We start from the raw sequence: 22,686 nt of genomic DNA on the forward strand, positions 1-22,686 counted from the left end.
TACAATTCGATTACTTGTGCTTTGAAAACATTGGTATGAGTCTGGTGTTTTTCCAATCTTCTGCAGCTTTCCTGGGTTTCGGAGCCTTATTAAAAATTGATCTGTAAGGACAGGATGGCTTTTCATCTTCCTTGGCATGGAATATTCCCTCGAGAACATGTTGCAGAGCCAACATCTGTGAAGGGAGAGACCTTTGCTCTGCAGCTCAGGAGGGTTCAATTACCTGCTGCTGCCCCCTAGTCAGAAAGAAGGTCAGAGGCTTGTGCAAAGAATCATGGCTTTAGTGAAATCCCATTGCTACTAAGCATGCAACACCCTGATGTGACCAGAAACAGATAAGCAGTCATGGGAGCTCTATTTTAAACAGAAGAATACAAAAAGATCTGATAATACAAAACGTAGTTTCTTATTTTTTGTGGGACTGAGTGTAAGGTCCTTAACTGCCTTGTGCTGCATTTTACTGTTGCAGCTGCATTTTGCTCCTACTCCAGTCTTTAGGCTTGGTTTGCACTCTTAGTCTTGCACATTTGCTTTGCATCCAACAGCGTGTTCTCTGGAATGGAAAGTGTTCAAGTAATGGCCTTGTCACGTAGCAGGCTCTGAGTTATGTAATCCAATATTTCCTGGGGTTTTAAAACTACCAGTGCACAGAAGAGAAAGCACTAAATGAAATGCCCGTGGAAGACAACAGTAAATCAGGTCATCTATTAAATTTTTCATCTCTTGAGTTCTTTTATGCCCAGGAGCACCACTGAGCAATATAAATCTGAGAATTTGTGGTCTTAAAATAAGGAAATAATGGAAGAGGAGACCATGATGAGACAGATATACAAGCAGCTGTACCCCTTTCCTTTTCAAGGCTGTAGAAGAAAGAGTTTTGCTGGTAATGCTGACTGTGAATCCATCTTGGGTTTATCAGCCTCCTTTCAGATCCAGCTGATCGCAATTCATTTGCCAAATGGGAGCTGTTTTGTAGCAGGGCTGATGCAACTCAGACTGGAGTGAAATGACGTTGTTTAACAAAGAATAGACCTGTGCAAATGACATCTGATGAAGAGTCTCTTCTCTTTCCTGTCTTCCCATTTCCTCCCACCACTGCAGTGGTACAATCAACATTAAACCTCCGTACATGGCCGTGACTCCTTTGCTATTGCTGGAGGTATGCTGACTCACACCCACAGAAAGCACAGTCTCCGTGCTTTACAGTATGGTTAATATCCAGTGATTCCCCCTTGTTATTAGTGGCTCAAGTTATTTTCTTGGGATGATATCTGGTAGCCTAACGTATTGCACTGATAGGGTGATGGTAACACTCTGCTGCCTGCATTCTCTTCCTTGGCTCTCTGTCTTATTTTCCCCAAACTGAAACTTTTTTGACCACTTGGGCAGGCTGAAGGAGAAATTCTTTTTCATGCTGTAAGCCTGCTAGCATCATGCCTCAGAACAGGGAGAAAAAAGGGTTTTCTTTTGCTTCACAGTTAAAAATAAATGAGATGTGTGGTAATTTGTGTTACCTTTGTGGAACGGGGCATATGATGAAACAACCCCTCTGTTTGCATTGCTAACTATCGGGAGCTGGGATGCTTGCTGTAGTTTGGGGTGATGCAGACTAGGTGGAGTAAAGCTGAATCTGTGGGATGAGCAGCACAGGGCTGAGAAAACATGCCTGAGAGCAGTCTGCAGATGAGTGAGATAAACAGATCCCCCTGCTGAAACGGAGGAGGCAGGCCTCTTTAATGGCTCTTAGCAACGCCCCTGCTCTGACCCTCCTCACATGTGAGGAAAATCAAATCAATACACTGTTCTTCAAACCACGATGCTGCAGCGGCAGCAGGGCATTGTGGCAGCCTNCCATTGACGCTTTTCTGCTTGCTGATCTGGATATCCATCCCTGCATCTCTGCTGAAGAAGAACCTGACTGCGTCTCAAAAGGATTCCCGGAGCTCTCCCATGTATAACCTTCTTCTTCCTGGCAAGCATTAGGTAGGCAATTTTAAAGCGCTTCTGGATTTGCAGGCAGCTTGTAACATTGACCTGAGAACTCTATTATATTCTCTGTAATCACAGCAGAAGCCGCTCTCTGAAACCTATTCTGTTTTAAATCTTCATTTTCACCTTCTGTTTTTGTTGTTGGGCTAGGGGAGAGTATTTCTGTTTTTCCTTCTTCTTTTTCTTTTAAAAGCAAGAAATGTTGTGGCTGATGTATGCTTTTGGAAAATGATATTCCCCTGCTGATCCCTCCCCTGCTCTGCAGAACAGCTATAAGCAGTGCCATACAGTGACTTTCAGTGTTGATGAACATCTGCTCAGCTGCCTAATGTATAGAGCAAGCTGCTCTCTCCTTTATTCTCTAATTTTCCGGTGTCTACCTGACAGCTGCGCACCAAGACCTTCCCCACTAACCAAGTTGTGCTTTGGTTCCAGAGATGGCTAACAGAGGACCAAGCTATGGCTTAAGCCGAGAAGTTCAGGAAAAGATTGAACAGAAATATGACCCGGAATTAGAGTCTAGGCTGGCGAACTGGATTATCGTGCAGTGTGAGGAACAGATCGAACCCCCTCCTCCTGGAAGGCAGCATTTCCAGACCTGGCTGATGGATGGAACGGTGAGCTATGTGTTTAACTCTATACTTGGGTATCTTTATGCATGCAGTGACTTAGTATTTATTAGTACATGTCCTTGTTTTCTGTCTCCATCTGGCATGACTGGTCAGAGCTCATGGGCAGTGCAGAAAGAGGTGACCTAGCATCTGACTGATTTCCTTTTGCCTGTGAATCCTAATCTCAGAAAATAATTATTCTGCTGGAGCACTGGAATTAGTACTGTGCTTATGATTCTTATGAGTCATGCGCATTATATATATGGGTATGACTCATTCCTTCGGTGCCTTTCCTCATGCAGTTAAATGAGATCTGCTTTTAAAATTAGATGTATAATTTTCTCTCTAAGAAATAATCAGTGTTTACAGGAAAAGAAAAAAGGAGGACAGGTGCTGAATAGCTGCTTTCTTCTTGCGAATCTTTCTGTGGCTATAACGTTGTACCCTTTTTATTGAACAACAGGCAGATGCTGCTGTTTGCAGAGGGCTGTAGGAATACGCTAATCATTGACTCTCTGCCAAAGTGACTTCAACAATATTTCAATTGACGTTGCTTATTTTTTTGGCTCGAGCATGTGGTTTCTTCTCTGTCGGTTGTTACATAACCTACCAGTGATTGCTTTGTTGCTTCTAGCAGATGAGGATTTATTCAGTCAGGCTATTGCCATTGGTTAATGAAAGCTCTAATACCTTTCTAACATGCTTTGACTATTATCAATCTCTTATTTGTTCCTGATAGAAGGTATTATGTCCCTGACAGAAACTGTCTGTATTGAAAGTATTTTACAGCATCGTTTCATGTGCAGAAATTGCCTTCTAGTTTGGTGACTGCTTTCTCATTTTGTTTCTGTGTTTCTCTCCCAGCTGTTATGCAAGTTAATAAACAGTTTACATCCAAAGGGAAATGAACCCATTGCAAAGATCTCTGAATCAAAAATGGCTTTCAAGCAGATGGAACAAATTTCTCAGTTCTTAAAAGCTGCTGAAATCTACGGAGTAAGAACAACAGATATTTTCCAGACAGTGGATTTATGGGAAGGTAAAAATAATAAACTGGAAGTCAGCTTGCAGTCTTCATTTTACTCTACTTTGATGTGTTGTAATAGTGCATTTTGTTCAAGGCATATTCTCTAATGTAATTATCTTTTGTTTCTGTTTGCCTTATCTCATTACCATGTTCTTCTGGTGGTGCATTATCTCCTCTGAGGGATTTATATTACCCTGAGGGCATAATGGAGCTTCTCCAAGCTCGTGTGTTATCCAAAAGCCCATCATTTTGACAGAAATCCACAGACATAATAAAACAACTGCTCTCTATGCTAATTATTTGCAAGTAAATAGCTTCTATGAGCAAATAGGGGAAACCCTTATTTTGTGATGACGAGCTTTTATTACAGTTTTCAAATTATAAGCAAAGCTTAAATTAGAGCCATAAAGCGCATTCCCAGGAGCATACATGCCTCTATAGAGCAGATGAGGGCTCCTTTATGACTAGAGAGAGCAGAGCTCGCTGCTAATGTGTTAGCTGAGCATCTCTCTGCAACAATACAGTCTTGCCAAGAAAAGTCACTATGGCAACAGCAAAAATCTGAGTGCCCTGTATATTCAACTGGAGGTGAATACTCTCCATCCCAGGCATGAAGTGGACACTGTGTGTTGCAGCTGCCAAAGAGCTGAGTCATTTTAGTTTGCATGGCTGTTCTTGCCACCTCTGTGGTGATGCACCCTTCATGGTGCTCTTGTGAAATGCAGTGTGTATCCTGCATCTCTCAGGACAAAATGCAGGGACTCAAAGCAAAGACAGTGCCAGGGTAGCAAAAGGCAGGTATGCAGAGAACTGGATGGGTCAAAAATCTGTTGTAAGAATGAAAAGGTGGAAGGAGAGCAATATATTGAGAAAGCCAATCAGTATCTTTTGTGTAGGAATACAGGTGGAGTGAAAACACATCTGTTTTCACAGGCTGTTGGGATACGTGGAAGAGATCACTTCTCTCAAGGACAGCCTGAGGCTTAAAACATGAAGGAGCTCTTTGCAGATAGGTTAGAATAGGAGGATGTGTTGACAGACTGTATTACTAGGCTCTCAGGTACTGGGTTTACTGGGCATATCTCACCTTTGGATGCAAGAGCTGGGTTGTTTCTTCCAGGTCATAAGCTCCATCTGTTCTAGAAGGGATGATATTAGCTCATTTCAGGTGCTTCTGATTGGAGGCTTCTGCATTTTGTAATAGTTTTGCATAATGCAAATGAAAGAACAGGATGCCGATCCTTATGATGAAAAGGACTTGCTTTTAAAGGAAGAGCACCTTCCTTTCCTTGGTGGCAATCTTTTCACTTTCTTTCTTTCTTTCACTCATCTCCATTCCTCAGCAGACGTAAGAGGAAAAGCTGGTAACTTCCAGATGACAGAAAGTCAAAACACAACTTGCAGCGCAGGGGAGAGATGTACAGGACTTTTTTCTGCTGTTGTTTTAGGACTTCCCAAAACTGATCTTTGTCTCCTCACTTCCACATTCTCTTTCCATCCCTCATACTGCTCATTAGAGTGCTGAGGTGAAACAGCACGTACAGGAGCGATTACATGAGAGCTTCTTGTGCCTAACCATAGCTCTGACCTCCAGCATCAGTATTGTTTTGAGCCCAAACCATCAGAACTTTGATGCACTGGCTAGAAAGAAAGGACAGTATCTTTCCCTCTGATTCATAATTACATAACTCCTACACTTCAGAAAATACTTCCAGCCACAATGTGTTTAGACAGACAGCAAGCATCAAGGTATGTTTACATGGAAAGGAAATTAACGTGTGGTTGATAAAACGGTTTCTCTTTCACTGATTATTTTCCGAGAGCTTTTTCTTTGCTTTGAGATTCTTAGTAATGATTAATGAAAATGTTTTAGTACACAACCTGCAGTTGGCTGTTTCAAACTCACTCAGTCCATCTGGTGCATTTCTCAACAGCATCACCTCTCCTTTGGTCCTTCTTAAATGAAGGGAGAGGCTGAGCAACCTTTCTTAGTCCATGCCCAAGACAGCATGTTTGCTGTTTCACAGATAGATCCCTGCTATGTTTCCAGAGAGATAAGAGGCAGATGTAACTCTGGTTATAGCCCAGCCTGCACAAAGAAGTGTCTCGGGAATATAATTCAGAGCAGTTCTCCTTCTGTGGGTCTGAGCCCTTCCCCTCTGGCCCTGGAGAAGAAGGCCTTCCGGCTGCACATCCCCAGAGAGAAAGGGAGAGAGGTGACTGAGGCCCCCCTCCTCTAATGGGCCATGCCAAGAATCTCTACAGGTCCTATTGCACAGGACAAGATGCCACAAGATGAAGCAGATCAGGGGTATTCCCTGACTCACAGTGGCCAGTGTGTGTGCAGGAGCTCTGGGCCTCACTCACAGTTGCCCTGCAGCCTCTTCCCTCACCACTGAGAAGGGAAGCTGAGCTGAGCACAGAGTGTGGGGGAGGCTGCCAGATGGTTGCCCTGGGCCCAGTGGGATATTTTGCTACCCTTTTGCTCTTTTTTGTGTCTTTTCTTTCTTTCTTTCTTTCTTTTTCTTTTTTTTCTTTTTCTTTTTCTATCTGTGTGTATGCTCTTGCTGTCGTTATTCAGCTCATTCACTTTTAAATCCTTTCTCCGGGTCTCTCCTCACCCCCATCCCTTACCACAATGGGCATCCCAAGGACGTTATTTGTGGCATCTGTTAAGGCATATGGTATGTCTGCTACTGCTTGGAGCTCCAAGCGTCCCTCCCCATGCTGCTCCCTGTGTACGTGCCTGTGCGAGAGGCCAACCCTCAGCTGCCCTCCCTCAAGCAGGAGCCATCTGACTCAGTCTGGTTAACAAACACAGGCACAGGAGGATCCTGGATGGCTGATGATTTGTTTTCTGTACCAATGGTCCCCTGCAGAGAAGATTCCTGTAAGCTGTAATGGGCTATGTGACACTCACAGCTGGAAGCCACTAGTCATTTTCAGCTTTAGGGTGTCTCCTTCACCTCAGCCAGTGCTTTATGCAGTGAGGTCTATGTGAACCAGAGCCTCGAGCTTCATCTGCATGTAAGCAGGGCAATACTTCCTTTCCTGTGCACTCCTGCTGGTCTACAGTGTTTCTCATTAACACTGTTCCACGGGAGGCATTTCTGGAGTCTGCTATCTTAGTCATGTCTTGAGCATCACATGACTTTGTGAGTAACTTTTTTCTCCATATGAAGGACTCACGCTCAAAATTAGTCCCTTTAACTAGAAAGGTGATTTCAGGAAAAATGAAGAACTGGAACAGAAGGAAAGATTTCCATATCATAGGATGGCCCCCCGCTGTGGGCAAGGGTGCCAATGGCTAGATCAGATCACCCAGAGCCCTATCCAGCCTTGCCTTGAACACCTATTTCCATTTTCATTTCAGAAGGAAAAAAAAAAAAGGTATATGAAACAAAATGTCCGAAAACTTAATCACTTAACACCATTGGAAAGGTATATGGCAGCTCCTAGTGAAGCTGAGTTCTTGCTAGAGAGTTTTTAAAATGTCCTTGTGTTTGAGTTGCTTTGTTTTTAATTAAGTGGAGAAATAAATGAAAGATGTTGATACAAAAGGAAGATTTACTTGTTACCTTCATTTTGGAAGGAGAGACCAGAGGAGAAGGTACTATTTTTTTAAATAAAACCAAACACTGACAGCAGGAATAGCAACATCTTTTGGAAATGAGACTTATAATTCAAGGTGCCATCTTGGAAACTTGGTGAATTCTCAAGCAGGTGGAAAGCATGCAGCTATGCAAGTAATAGACAAGACCATCACCTCTCAATATAGGTAGGAAATTATCCCCTGAGAAGCTTTTTCTCTCAGTGTTGTTTATGGAAGAATGTTAACAAGTGAAGACCAGGCATGGAAATTTTACTTGACTAAAGGGGAGATGAGCACTGGCATTCTGAAATGAGGAATCAAGTGTGATAAGGTAAGGAGAGAGGCTGTGGAAGAATAATGTAAGTCAGGACTGGATGACAGCAACTGAAGAGCATCAACTTTTGACAGCCGATAAAGGGAAACCAGTAGGAAGGATTTGAAAAGTGATTTGATGGGTAATGTAGGAAAGGCTGGTGCAGGTTATCTGCACGGGTCCTTTCCAGGACTGCTATGAATCTCTGTCAGCATGAGGACTGTCTGCAACTGCCGGTGGTTACATGATGGGATCAGTTTGCAGGAGAAGCAGCAGAGGTACAGCACAGTTGTCACATTGTTCTCCTTCAGCCATGTTTTACAGAGCACAGTGTCATTCTTTTTATGCCAAAGTGTTCTCTTCTTAGCACAAAATGGGGTGGATTATCTAGAAGGGCTTAAAATAGCAGGAGGGAAGGCATTAAAAATAGCTTTGAAACTTGAAAATTCCCAAACAGTTAAATTTTGCTTTAACACCATTCCTTTGATAATCTTTTTAATAATCTTTTGCATGGCAGCATTTCAATTTGAGCAACTCTAAAATAGCATTTATTGTGCTTCTAATGTACTTTTTCAGAGTAGCCAAGGGAAGCAGTTAATGCATTGGATGAAAGTGTTGTTCAGTGTGCCAAGCTGTTTGTTATGCAAGGATTTCTTAAACTGGTTTTGCTGTTTGCCTTTCCAGGGAAGGACATGGCAGCGGTGCAGAGAACCTTAATGGCTCTAGGCAGTTTGGCAGTCACCAAGGATGATGGATGCTACAAAGGAGATCCATCCTGGTTTCACAGGTAACACCCAGAGCAGTTTCCAAGAGCTGTCATTCATGGGAAGCTGGTATTACTGTCTATTCTTGGCCTTTGAAGAAATTTACTGGGGAAGGAAAGGAAGAATCTTTACAAAATCTCCTTGTAGTGGAGAGATTTCCTCTTCAGAGTCTAGACAAGGGGATCAAATACCCAACCAGGCAGCAGGACTTTCTGCCCTTCACTAGTTCCCAGCTCACCAGCATCATTTGGCCTCTGCTTAACTACATCAGCCTGAAGTTAAACTGAGGCTGCTGTGAGGAGCCCTGTGGGGGGGATGCAGTCCTTCCATGCTGCTGTCTTATCTCAAGTAGTCCTCTTCAGCTCACCTCATATCTCTCCTGCCCTGGAGCTGGGAAAGCACTATTGGTACCAGTACTAAGTGTACCTTACCCATGGCTGCAGCTCTGAGTTCCACCTGGCAGGCACCCCTCTATACTGAGCTGTCTTGGTGTGGGACATCTGTATGTGCATGTGGGGATACTACTGGATTTCTTTCTTAGCCATTCCTTCTCGTGTGGAGTACCACTTATCTGCAAAGAATTCTCTGTCTTCAAAAAGGTGTTTATTTGTTATAAAGCCCCACTTCTTTTAAGGAGGCTGAGAAGAAGAGCAGAAAGAAAAGGATCCTACATTTAACCCTCTTGCCCCACAGACATAGTGTTGAAATGACAATCCCCTATCCAAGGGTATTTCATATGCTGAAACAGCCGAGGCATGCTGGTCATTTGTTTCCCTGAATTTTCTGATGATTAGTTGAGGATCAGCAAAAACAAAGCTAAATTTGTTTGTTTGAGCTGGTTTAACAGAGGCTAAAGGAGACAAAGTTCAGGTGAGCAAGTGTCAGCTCCTATACCTCCTTCACATGACATTCATTTAAATTGACTTTATACAGTCCACAAAGAGATTTTTTATTTATTGAATATTACCGGCTTTAAAACTCAAATCCAGTTACATGCTTTAATTTAAACCAGATGTGAATTCACCGTGACCCAGACAAGCTTATTTGTTTTATGTAACTATAACAAAGTCCTGCAAGGAAACATTAATTTTCATCTCTGCTCTTAATTGTGGATGGGATAGTTTTCATTGGCATAATTGAAGATCATCTCCCTCCTTCCCTGACTGTCTGGGCTGCACTGTCAGCCAACCTGCATCTACTGCAGTCCCTGAAACACTGTTTTATAGCTGCTGCCTTCGGGAAAACTGTTGTTATTTCTATAAGGAAATAACATATGGCAGATTGGGAGCTGCTTTCCGAGTAGCTTAACCATCCCTTCAGGCAGATCGAGCCCCCTCCCCACCACCCAGCATTAGTCATGAGTTAGGGCACTCAGTCCAATTCTTAATCACCTTAAGTTAAACTGAAACATTTCAAGATTAAATGGAACGAGAGTACCCATGCAGGAATCAGCAGTGATCAATACACCCCCACATTTGGGCAAAGCTGTTTAACTTTCCATTGCCTGTGGCTTGCATGCCCACTTATATTGGGCCTGGCTGCTATTTCCCGGTGTGCTCTGGTGAGGTTCGTAGATCCACTGCTGTTTGTTATCTGTGAGTTGGCAGCCTCTGGCTCTGGTGCAAAGTTGGCATGAAAAGTTAACACGTCTGCATGCTGGCTTTGTCTGCACAGGTGGCAGAGAGAATGCTGCTGGGTGACAGCAAACAGGTTAAACACAACTTGCAGCAGTGTGAGATGCTCTCACCTCCTTTTCTACAGCCTTGGTTAAGCCCATTTCCACCAGCCTAAAAACAAATCACAAGTACCTGCTGTTACCTGTAAGACTATCGTATTAATCAAGCACAAACTTTTGTGCTTCATTTTTCCCCCCAGTGCTATTTTCATGGAAAAGAGTCCAGATCTAGATGGCTTTTGAGACTGCTAATGCCAAGCAAAAGTGGTCAACATGTTTTGGCAGAAGATAAAGGACTGTCATACAGTTAAGACACAGGTGCAAAGGCCAAAGTCTATTGCTTTAAAGGAAAGAGAGCTGGAAATGGCAGCAGGGCAATTGTTCTGTCCTGCAGGCAACCATCATCCACACTTTTGAAAATGAGGAAGCCACTTTGCTGTCCCTTTGTTTCTCTGGGTACATTGCGTTCACATTTACCCCAGTGAGTTGAATGTATACTATTGCTCTAGACAGATATCAATTTGTACTACAGCACGGATAAGTATCTCAGTGATCAGATCCCATAGACCCCAGCTTCTAAGAGCTATAGGACAAAACACTAACTCTATCACAAGTGGTTCACACAGCACTACATAAATATTTTACCTATCATAGTTGCTGGGGAAGCTATGATCCTGAAGGTTTTGAGTAGGCAGTACAGCAAAAGACTTAAGCGGTGTGGGTTTGAAGAGAGCACTTCTTCTAACAGCAGGAAAGCAATTAGCCCAGCCAGTATTGTCCACCAAGTGGGATGGTGCAAATGAAATACTGCAGTACAAGGGGAGGAGCTGTTAACATGAGCCAATTTCTGATTGCTTTTCCCAATCACCTGGACATATGCAGAATGACTGTGTATCTATGCTGGTTTGTTATTTTTATGCATCTGTACAGGAAAGCACAGCAGAATCGACGAGGATTTTCAGAAGAGCAGCTTCGTCAGGGACAGAACGTAATAGGCCTTCAGATGGGCAGCAACAAAGGAGCCTCACAGTCGGGTATGACGGGCTATGGGATGCCAAGGCAAATTATCTAAAAGCACCTCTGTCTGTAGAGAAAGCACTCCTGCAGCATGGTCTGTTCAACAGCAACAACAGGAATAAAGAAAAAAAAACAAGCTCATTAGTTCTCTTTCTGCCTGGTTTTAATAGTTAGTGCTCTGAGGTGTGGGGTATTTTTGGTTTGGTTTGTTTTATTTGCAGCTACAAGAGTTCATCTAGGAACTTGGGTTTTCGTGGTGTTGTGTGTCAGTTCACAGCACGTGCGCACCGCTGCCTCCTACTTTTCACTTCTGAACTATGCAAAGACAATTATTCTGTATTAATTTATTTGCCAAGTGTTCTCTTCCATATTTGTCTCACACTTCTCTTGTATCTCAACCAGTAACCTCGTTCTTGATTCAGTGATGACATTGTTTGATCTAAGAATAAAGACATTAAAACACATCTTAGCCTCATTTTTTGAAGGAATTAAAAGCAATATGGACCTCTTACAGCATGGTACAATGCTGAGGAGTGACATGTTTTGATGGCTCGGCCTTCATTGCCTCTAACTCCATCCCAGCCAGAGCAGATGGAGCCAATCATTTCTTTCCTCTAAGCAAGTAGGAAGGGAAATAGGATAATCAAACCAGGAGGGTGATTCTCCCATCCCAGATTAAGCTCCAGCCTACCTGTCAGGAGCGTGGGAATAGTACCTACTCACTTAATTCACACTTCGGTGAAGCTTGATCAAGTGTGAAGCATAACAAGAAATGATGTAAAGGTCACCACCTGAGCTTAAGGCTGAGCTAATCTATGGCAACTGCTGCTAAAAAGGTCCCACCCACATTTGTAGCTCCTCTTCAACATACCAGGGCATCCTGGACTATGCTCTTGTCAAGCACTTTGGTATTTGCTACCTGCTTAGGGCTGTCTTCCTATTACTGAGGTGAAACAGCTCAGAGTAGGCGTCTGTCTGAAATGGTGTACTTGGGGCAAGTGCTTAACCTGTAGCCATGGTAGAAGTTTAGCTTGGTGTAATTTACAGCATTGTATGGGAAACTGGTAATCACAGCCTGAACCTCTGATTAATCAGCTGAGGCAAGTGTTGGGTCAGCTGTGGGAGCACAGGTGAGAGTAATTTAGCCGTGCTCCCGGAAGGGGTGGAGCTTGACTCCACCTCCTCTAGACCTCATTTAAGGGCTGACCACCACTAAGGCAGCATCTCTTGGAGACTGCTTCTTGGTGGAGGTTGCCTCAGCATTTCCCAGTGAAGGTGGTCGTATTGGTGAGTTTTTCCTTATAAGTAACATTTTGAATATCTGTTACCGTCTTTGTTTTGTTCCACCTTACATGTCATATAATCTAACTTGGTTTTATACATCACACTGGGCATATTACAAATAGAATAGCAAATAAGTAAATCCTTTACCTCCTTCTGATAAGGCAACCTCATCTTGGAGTACAGAACTATGAAAAGCAGCCACATTCCCCTAAAAGACTAGGAAGTTACAGTTATAGTGGACAAAACAGCATGCATTGGTATAAGACAGGTGAGAGGAGCTGGAAGAACCTGCCATGTAGGCAAGAGAGGTTCTTAGCCTGCCCTACACCATCCCTGAAGGTAAACAGCCTGCAGAAGACAGCCCTGAGCTGGTGACCTGGGTCTCTCCATGCACAGGAATCTGGATGATTTCTCTGATCCCTGTGCTCTATTCTCCACTTGCATCGGCAGTTGTTGCAGAAAGGTAAGTCTCAATGTAAGAAAGACCCCGCTTCTGTGAAATGTTCTTTCCCCAAACCCTTGTTCCCTCATTAAATGCACTTTCATTAGGTTTAGCATTCTAACGGCCTCACTGAGGTTGCAGAAAACACTGTATGCTTGTGCAACACAAACATGGTATGTTTAACATGCCTTGTATAGGCAGCAACAGCTTGTGCTCCAGGAAAGAAAATCTGTGTCCTGTGGTGTACACATAATGTGGCAACAGCACTGGAAAGCCATAGCTGGAATGTCATCCTTGGAAAGCCTTCTCAGGCTCATGGAACCCTCATTCATCACCTGAATGGCCCAAAAGAATTCGTCTTAAGTTGCACCAGGGGAGATTTATTTTGGAGATTAGGAAAAATTTCTTCTTGGAAGGAGTGATGAGGCATTGGAACAGACTGCTTAGGGGGTCACCACCTCTGGAGGTGTTTGAGAAAAGGGTTGATTTGGCATTGAGCAGCATGGGTTAGTGGGCATGGTGGGGATGGGTTGACGCTTGGACTAGATGATCTTTGAGGTCTTCTCCACTGTTAATGATCCTATGGTTCTAAAACCATCAAACTAACTAATCTGTTAATATCTGGCAGGAGGTGCTCCAAAGGTGAACTTTATCCTTTTGTATTCCTGTATGATGATGCTGAACTGCAAGCATTATTATTATTAAATATTAACATGTGTTGACTTACTTACATCCTTCTATTAAAACGTGCTTCTCAACAAGTTTACAAACATCTTAATGTAAGAAGTCAATTAGTACAGTACAAGACTGGTTGAATAACAAAGATGATAGGAGGGAAGTATAGCTTTTCTTATGCCAACAATAAACTACTGTAAGTTTGCTTCTGTTGCGTTAAAAGCATCTAGGTGGGTCTCCCACAAGTCTCATTAATCTCCGTGACAACCTTATGTATTGTTCCTGCTAAAAGGCTGAATATATATTAGAAATGTGTTTGTGTTGTCAGTGGTAGAGATGTACTCAACAAATGTCAAACACTGCACGTGCACTGGATATAATTATGCTTGTGTTCAGTGATTCATGAGTGAAAGAGAATGGAAAGTTCTGAGGTGGCATGGAATAGGGCAGGGGGGCTGAAATGTGAGCAATATGTGAAGTTTGTTTCAGGAAGGGAGGAAGTGCGTGAACCTTGAGCAGATACACTGTGGTGTGATGGTGTGCCCTCCACGTGAGTCTGTGTTTATCTTCAGCTATGGGGCTGAACTGCATCTTGCTTCATGTGTGGGCTCAGTTTAATGGCAAGTATGAGCTAAGGGAAGCCCTCTCCCGCATTGCTAATGGCCCTTCTTGAAGCACAGCCATTGCTTGAACAATGATCCTAGCTTAAAAGCAACACAAAATATGTCTGTAAGCAAGTGCTTATATATCAATGCCCAACAGCAGGTTAGGCTGAAAACACTGTTAGCATTGCCACCCTGTGCTTCAGTTTGCTTCAGCTGTGGAAATATGAATGGAATGTATTTGCCTTCGTGAAGGCATTATGACCATGAGCTCATTACAGACAACTATTTAATCATTCCGCTCTAATGGTAAGGTGATATCTTATGCCCTTATGAAGAGACGTTCTATAGGCATCCACATAAATGAGCTTGGAGTCTGAGTCCATCCCCGTTTATAGTGAGACCAGGAAGAAAGTAAATAAAGTCAGTATTAGGTTCAGTCAACTCAGTTAAGCCAAAGTTTGAGGACTGTTAGGCTAACATAACTTGATGCAATTTAAATTAAAAGGAATGAGGGTGCACATCCTTAGCAGACCTCACTCTTCAGTAAATCTGCCTGTGGCATAGCTTTGCAGCATGCCTCTGCTGAAGATAATCTGTTTCCCTGGCTGCTGAGGCTAAGACAAAGCTACGAGGAAGGAAGGAAGGATAATGGCTCAGTGCACCAGGGTTTTGTTTTTGTAATAGATCGTATTTGGTTCTGCCTGTGTTGTCTGAAGTTGTTGCCTGTGTTTGTCTTATGTGACAGCAAGGCTAACAATAAGGATAGACATAAGCAGGTCACTCAGTTGGCCTTAGTGTGCTTTTAACAGGGATCCTGTGTTGTGTCTGTCAGGGGGGTGTGCTGCTGGAGAGGCCATGGACCAAAGAAAGCACAAGCTATAGTGGAGAAGTGTGCACAGCAGCCATATCTGCTATTTAAGCCATTTGATTGCTTGAAGAGGTTGTTCCACCCACCTGAATTCCCAAATAAAAACACCACCATTCAGTGACTAAGCCTAAGCTATAGAAATTCATGAGGTAAAACAGGAGAAAATAAAGATATTAACTGTTACAGTGGGGGAAAACCACAGCCTTGGATGGAAGGCAGTTTTCATCCTGCTGTGTTCATGTGACAGCAAAGTGTGTGATGCTGTGACATTCAAGTGAAGATATAGTGCTGTTCCTCAAATACAGAAACAAACACATCTGTCATCTTACTGGATTTATTAAAGAAATTACTGTGGTGACCTTTCTCCCTAATGAAATTTCTGTTAAATGGCTCACTATAGTAGAAATGTTACTTGGTGAGTAAGTCCTGCACTGCCCTGCAGCCTGAAAGACAGGGTAAAGCCTCACGCCAGGTTGAGGAGTGCTGCTCAGCATCACAAATCATTCCCTGCTCTGCCCTGGTTCGTAGGGCTGTCTCCCACAGTGGCATCCAAAGAGAGAAGGGCATGACTGGCTGCAGGCCATCAGATACAGGCTGCTGGGCATCTCCAAACCGCATTGTAAGAAAGGGAGCACTGTTGACTCATCAATAAAGATGGAAGACAGATGAGAGCTTTTGTGTGTGCACCATCAGTTAAATATCTTGTTTATCTTATTTTTTTATTATTACGGCAAAGAGAGAAGGAAAAAACATGCTGAGACTGTTTTCAGGGGTTGATTTTACAGCAGCGTTGTGATGAGTCAACACTGCATGCTCAGTGTCTTTGGATCAGCTCCCACGCATAGCATAGTGTAGGTAAAGGGTAACTCTGCCGCTTCCAGTTCCTTCTGATGTTGTTTCAACCCAGCTATTAAAGATATTCGAATGCCTCAGCCACAGACATATCCTAACACCACAAGACTGCTGGGCACCTGACTGGTCTTTGCAGGTTAGGCCATTGGTAGATGAGGGCAATAGTACTTCCCCAGCATGCAGGTACTTTCAATACCTAAAGGGAGCCTATAAACAGGAGGGGGGAGTCAGCTCTTTGAAAGGGCTAATAATAGCAGGACAAGGAGCAATGGTTTTAAGTTGAAGGAGGGAAGATTTAGGTTGGATGTCAGGGGGAAGTTCTTTACTATGAGAGTGGCAAGGTGTTGGAATGAGCTGCCCAGAGAGGTTGTGGATGCCCTGTTCCTGGAGGTGTTCAAGGCCAGGTTGGATGGGGCCCTGGGCAGCCTGGCCTACTATTAAATGTAGAAGTTGGTGGCCCTGCCTATGGGGGGGGGGAAGGAGAGTTTGAAGATTCGTGATCCTTGAGGTCCCTTCCAACCTGAGCCGTTCTGTCATTCTGTGAAAAGGGCCATGACAAGCACTGGCTTTACTGGCTGTGAAGTGCTTGAATGTCACAGCAACATTGTTTTTTTCTAGCTGAACAGAAAAGCTTTTGATGCAAGGAGAAAAATCAATACTTCAGGAAGAGGTTTGGAAGGCTTATGTGGGGTATCAAAGGAATTTGTGCTGGGAGTGATTGTCCTCTCTATATATCCTCTGAAGGGACATTTTGCCCTCACCTGCCACAGAAGCTCAGATAAATCAAATGGTATGGCACCACTGTGGTGGGATTATTAAAGCAAATTTGCTTTTCTTGAATCCCCCTTCTTCAGATGAGTGTTTGGTAAGAGGGGTTGTGGCTGGGTGCACAAGCAACCAGCTGAAGAAAGCTTTGCTGGTGAAAAGGCAGAGCCTGAGCTGTAGCCAGGTGTATTTGGTTGCAAGATTACATGAAGGAGCTGCAGTGAAAGGTTTAGTTATTGCCTTAGGAAAGGTTAGTAAAATTCAGGGTGGTGCACATCACATGGGGAACACTCTACTGTCTTTGCTCTGAGGCAGCATCCCTTCAACAGCTCAGCATGGGCAGAAGCTGCAGATAAGCAGCTATTAATCCTCCTTGGCTGCTCACTAGTAAGTGCATCTTATTGCTGGATGGTGATGGAATAGATGTTAGCCAGGAGCAGCATGGCTCTTTATGAAAATAGAGCATGTGGGAGTGAAGCTGTGTGAAGGCATCTGCCCCCTGAACATGGTGAGTCCATGCAGGAGCTGCTGGGGACAGCTGGGCACTGGGGAAGGCTTATGACCTACCTGTGTTGCCTGCCTCCACCAAGGCCACGGAAGGAAGCCTTAGGGGCGGATCTGAGTTTCTTAAATCCCAGAGAATATTTTCAGGCCTCTATGCATTCTCTGTCTCTCTGTGTATTCTCTATCTTTCATATCATAGGGATGAAACTCCTGTTAACAGTTGGCTCAAAGTAAGTAGAGAAAAAAATGTAGTACGTTTGTAGTAATTGATTATTTTCCTTTTAAAATTACTTCTCTCTGTCATTTTCATCTCATACACTTGGTGCAGGATGAGCACCAAAGCCAAAATGAATGTCTACCACAAGATTCACGTGAATCTGTTTTATAAAATGGCACCATGAATAATTAAAGTGCTTTTGAGTTGTTTGCTTTTCTGAAGCAGGATTGTAAGATAAAAGCGAGCCACACAACTGCAGTGTCACTGGAGCAAGCTGTGTATGTGAACTTCACTTTGGCAGAATACGTTCTGTATTTAAAATTTCTGCCTCTGTGTAATCTTATGAGTCCCTGAAGAACTAACCCTTGGAGTTGGTCTGTGAACTGTGCTCCCACCAGAGTCAAATACATCCAAGCAAATTGGATTATGAGATGGAGATAAATGGGCCCAGGGAGCACTTAACTGGAGGAGGAATGATATTCATGTCCTTCAGCTGAGCACAAATACTGTCTCCTATAAAAGTGAGAGGTATGGAAGAAAGTTTCAGTTCTGAACGCTGTCTGCTTTCTTTAAGATGCTGTGTTCTACCTCTAATGGAATGAATCATAAACCTCAGGGTTCATCTAGAATGACTCTGTAGTTTTTAAGAAAATTGCTTTCAGCAAATGTTAACCACTTCACAGCAATTTGGAAATTAAAGGAGCAATTTAACTTTGTGTTTTCAGACAATCCTCTCAAAATGGTATTGCTCATTTAATCTGTCCCCGGGATGTAAAATGCATGATTAAGGCCAGCTGAGAGTAGTGAGCATGCCTCAACCTTCAACACCTTTTCTTGCAGTGCTATTTTTAGAGTATCAGAATCTGAAAATGGACGATGGGGGCAGATGGATTTCTTTTGCTTGCTTGCAGTGCTGAGGTGAGTGGTGCGCTCCAAACTACACACTGTGTGGATAGGAAAGCCTGGATAGAACTGCAGGGATTGCGATTCTCATAAATGTATGCAGTGGCCTAAAACAAACAAAGAAACCCAAGGTATTTTTGATATCTGGACTGCGTGTTCCAGGTTTAATAGGAAACAAAAAACTAAAAGCAAATGCTTTATACCCATTACTGAAATGCCTGTTTTATGGGTGCAGTGGATCATTAGGAAAAAAAAAATAAATGCAAATTAGAAAGTAAATGAATTAGAAGAACAGATGGATTTGAAGTTTTCTCCCCAGTGAGAAGGCTTGAAATAGCTTATGAAATACAGGGGAAGATGGGCAGAGGAAAAGATGTTTCAAGGGAAATAGGGCCAGAGATGAAGAAGGGGGGAATCAGCAGCTGCATTACAAAAAGGAGCATCCCTTATCTTTGTGAGGAGGGTATGAATGACCTCTTCAGACAGAAACATGAATCAGTCAGACTTAATGTCATCAGCATCACTCCTGCTGCCATCACAGGTCACCAAAGGTCTTGAATTTTAGTTGTCCCTTTGGTCACTGTTTGTATATTTTCAGATAATATTGATGGTTTAAACCTACGATTAACAAGTGAAGGTGAAAACTCTGCCATCTCAGCCGGGAACAAGGGAGGGTGGACCTTTATGTGCATTAGTGGGAAGCAGTTCATAGCGGAGACTGCTAATGTACCTTGCTTGAAGAGAACTGGCACTTGTTTGTTTACTTGGCTGTCTAAAAATAAGACTGAAAAACAGCAGGATGAAAGTGCTTTTTTTTTCCAGAAGCTCACCTCTGTGCAGGCAAAGCTGGTTCACTGGGAGAGCTGTCCCATGTCTGGTGGGAGCTACTGATGTGAAAAAAGGAGGGCACTGTTCTCTCTGAGGTCTTTTTGTTCTGAGATTTATCCATTAACAAATGTCTATCAATCAAAATGAAACCAGGATCTCTAAAAGAACAGGATTATTATTACTCTTTTTCTTCTGAAACTGTTTTGCTCCTTGGAGTGAGGAAAATTAACTCCAAAAATAACTCTTCAGAGAACATTACTTATGGGCTGGGTGCTGGTAACTACATTTTGTCCTTTGAGATGAAGGTTGTGGCTACTGCTATTTGCTTGGTATTCTGCAGAATGAATCATGTTTCCTCCCTTGGGACTCATTAAGAATGCAAAGCACTTCTGAGACATTGCGCTGCCTTGGAGTCCTTTAAAATCCTTAGGAAGAGAAATTGAAATGTATTATGGATAATTCTTGAAAAAAGTCAATATCTCTAACATGTTAAACTGTAGGAATTGTTATATATATTCCTAATGACCTCCCCCAGGAAACATATGTAAATTGGAGCCTAAATATTCTGTTCTTAATGAAATGCTTCCAGCTTTTGTGGCTATGGAGAAATGATTGAAAAATGATCGGCCTCAGAGAAGTTCAGTAATTTGGTCTCTTGAACAGGATCAGCACAGCATAAGCATGTGAGTATAGTGAGGCTCTTACAGCTGCCTCCTGGTAGTGGTTTTGGAGACAGTCCTACATGTTACTGGTGAGATGGAGAACCAAGATCTGATTAGACTGTGGAAGATCCTGACCTAAGAAGGGATGGGTCTAGGCTGGCCATGTAAAAACACAGGTGCTTTTTTGTCTTGTTTGGATTATTAAGTGGTCATGGTAGTAAAAGCTCTTGGGAGGATGGTTCTGTCAGTGTCTTGGCTGATCCAAAATTTGTTCAGCTCTTCTTATAACTTAGTAAAACACCATAAGGAACCCAACTCACCTGTTAAAATAAATCCACTACACATTTTGACAGGCATGAAGTAGGAAGGTGACTTGTCAATGGGGAAGTGGAGATAGGGAGCTCCCTGCATCTGGAAGTCAAGGCATGGAAGATTGGCTCTGTTCTATTGCAAAGCAAGGAGATCAGAGTCTTGGTGGGTTCTGGCATTATTGTACACAAAGGATTCAGCATGGGGCTCTTAGTCTATGTTTTCCAGATAACAAGACATTGAAGTTTTGCTGCTGTAGGCAAATGTAGCTTTCTTTACTAGACACCATACTGATAGACGTATTGATTAGCTGTTCTTTCCTGTGACCACCTTTTGATCCTTCAACAAATCTCAGGTGTCTTCCTGAGTTTGGCAAGCTGCTGATCGGATTGATTTCCCGAACGGTCTTGAGTAGCTCCATTTTATGTTTCATGATGCATCAGCTCTAGCACTGATTGGGCTGAAACTCATACAAGTGAACTGTTTATCTGAAAGAACATGGAGAAGGGCTGCTTCTGAAAATGAAAAATGAAGGGTTTAATTTTCAGGTAGTCATTTTGTCCAAAGAGCTGGCTCAAGTGGTGTTGCTTAGAGATGTTGACTGATGGAGACGTATAACATAGCTGTACTGGAAGAAGGCCCACAGCTATCCTGAGTTTAGGCTGAATGGAGACCCAAGGGATGGAAGGATGCTTCTGTTCTGAAGTTCCACATAGCAGGCACAAGAAGCAAGAACAAAACAAAAAAGCCCAGAGCGGTAGTTAAGCTATGGTGACAATTTTTAGTCAGAAACATGTGAGACAAGTCATATACAGCCAATAGGGTTCTAGCTCTCTCCATTTAACAGTTCTTTAGTTCTTGCAATTTTTTCATGCACCAGTGAGTGCATGAATACACTGTGTGTGTCGATCATGACCGGTCCTGGTCTTTTGAAGCCCTGCCAGTGTAAGCAACACACAAACAGCAATCTCTGCAACGCAGAACAGCAGAAAGGAGAAACAAATATGGTTTATGTGGATCATAGTTAATGAGTTAGATATGTAAACTTTTTTTTTCTCTTTTTTTCTTTTTTTTTTTCCATCAGTCCAGACCTTCCTCTGCCTGTTCTCACACAGCACTGAGCCCAAGGGCACCAGCAGACGTTCAAGCTGGTTTAAACTTTCCTAGTCAAATTGGTGGTTTTAACTCCTTGGTGTGTCTGCCTGTTAGTTGAAGGACTGAAGAACATACTTAGCTTCTGCTGGCCTTTTGAGAGCTCTGTTACTAACCAAAACCTCTGGTGGGTGAGAGAGGACAACAGCAGTGTCAATGGCCCTGTGTTACGTCTTGGGTATGTTGAGCTGCCCCATAATTCATGAATGAAGGAACTGAATCCTCACATTCACCAGACTGAGCAAAACATCTTGTTTGAAAGTGGAGGTGAAATAATCTGCTTAATAGTACATTAATTCACATCATTGCTTTAAAAACAAATGAAGGAAATAATAATTTTGTTCTGCTCCTTTTGCTCCTACAGCTTAAAGTTGTAACTGCAAGGAAAACACAGCTGTGGAAAGGCATGACAGTGCATTATGTTACTGTTTTATAGGGAGCTTTATTTGTGGCTTATGGAGAGATAGGCTGGCAGGAGGATTGTGGGCGTGCTGGATATAGTGTTCACTGGGAGAGAGGCTGTACTCCTACACAAGGGCTGCATCTTTGGTTCACTAACATTAGACACTGTTCTCTTGTCAGTTGGCCATGCATTACAGCAATGACTGCAATGGAAGTGTGGGAAGAGTGATATTTACCTTCCATGTGACACTGGGGGTTTGATGATAAAGAACGAGGTACCTGCGAATCATAAATGCTTCTGGGGATCTTAGTCTCAAGGACTGATGCGTTTGGAAAGCTCTGCTTAGGAACTGAAGCTGTTAGGAACTTAGAAATATCCATTTTTGTTCTCTTTCGGTAGGGCACAAACTAAAGTGTGATTTGTGAGGGAGAGCACAGACGCCTTCACTGGTGAGCAAGTACTTTGTCTTTGCATGGTAAATTCTACTCATGCCTGGCCTACCTCAAAAACATGACTGAGCACTCTGATGGATGGGAGCTTGAACAAAAGGATTTTCCATCACCTGAAAGGCTACAAACACAGCTTTCACTTGGCTGCAACACGGCCTCAACTTGACTTCTGTAAAGGGTGATATCATTGGCTTTAGCACCAAGTGAACCAGGTCAGCCTCTGTATTGTAAAAAATGTTTATTTTTTTAGAAGTACAGCAGATATCCTAGTGCTGTGATTCTCCTAACAAGCCATATTTAATCTAGTAGAATGATCTTTGTTTTCTGTTTTTTAATAATCCTTGTCTTTCTCACTGTTGTACATAGCTGTCTAGTAAACAAGGGAGAAATTGAGAGTAACATTAGTTAGTGGCCCCAGTAAGAGGCAAGTGGTGCTTGGCCAATAACTGATTGAATAGCTAGGGCTTGTCTGTCCTTAAAATGCCACAGACTGATAAATGTGAGAGGTGGCTGAAAGACGTGCTCATATAGCCTTTTTTCTTTAATTAAAATAAATGAAGACGCAAATAATTAAGCTATACTCAGTCTGCATAGGCGAGGCAAAATAGTTGAATTAGTGCTCAGGGATGCTTCAGATGATACGCTCTGTCAATGGCAGTTACAGGCTGTGTCTGAAGCTCTGAAGAGACCTGTGACTTCCGAAATGATTTCATCTGTTGGTAACTGTTAGTTGCATCAGAGGCCTGAAGTAGGCACACATCAATGCTGTCAAGGATGGGA

At 42.9% G+C, this 22,686-nt stretch overlaps 1 protein-coding gene across 1 annotated transcript; it reads left to right on the plus strand.

Annotated features, from left to right (window-relative positions):
- The first annotated feature begins 1,611 nt into the window (after nucleotides 1-1,611).
- Nucleotides 1,612-11,452, plus strand: TAGLN3 (transgelin 3). The gene is made up of 5 exons (XM_015878297.1): nucleotides 1,612-1,983; nucleotides 2,425-2,606; nucleotides 3,465-3,639; nucleotides 8,217-8,319; nucleotides 10,902-11,452. The coding sequence occupies exons 2-5, from the start codon at nucleotides 2,427-2,429 to the stop codon at nucleotides 11,041-11,043; spliced, it is 600 nt and encodes a 199-aa protein (XP_015733783.1). The 5' UTR covers nucleotides 1,612-1,983; nucleotides 2,425-2,426; the 3' UTR covers nucleotides 11,044-11,452.
- Nucleotides 11,453-22,686: the final 11,234 nt, after the last annotated feature.

Source organism: Coturnix japonica, chromosome 1, assembly GCF_001577835.2.
Source record: "Coturnix japonica isolate 7356 chromosome 1, Coturnix japonica 2.1, whole genome shotgun sequence".
NCBI lineage: Eukaryota > Metazoa > Chordata > Aves > Galliformes > Phasianidae > Coturnix > Coturnix japonica.

Coding starts and splice junctions, on each gene's coding strand:
- TAGLN3 (XM_015878297.1), top strand. CDS start 2,427: ATGGCTAACAGAGGACCAAGCTATGGCTTAAGCCGAGAAGTTCAGGAA. Junction 3,640..8,216: donor GACAGTGGATTTATGGGAAG/GTAAAAATAATA, acceptor TTGCCTTTCCAG/GGAAGGACATGGCAGCGGTG. Junction 8,320..10,901: donor GATCCATCCTGGTTTCACAG/GTAACACCCAGA, acceptor GCATCTGTACAG/GAAAGCACAGCAGAATCGAC.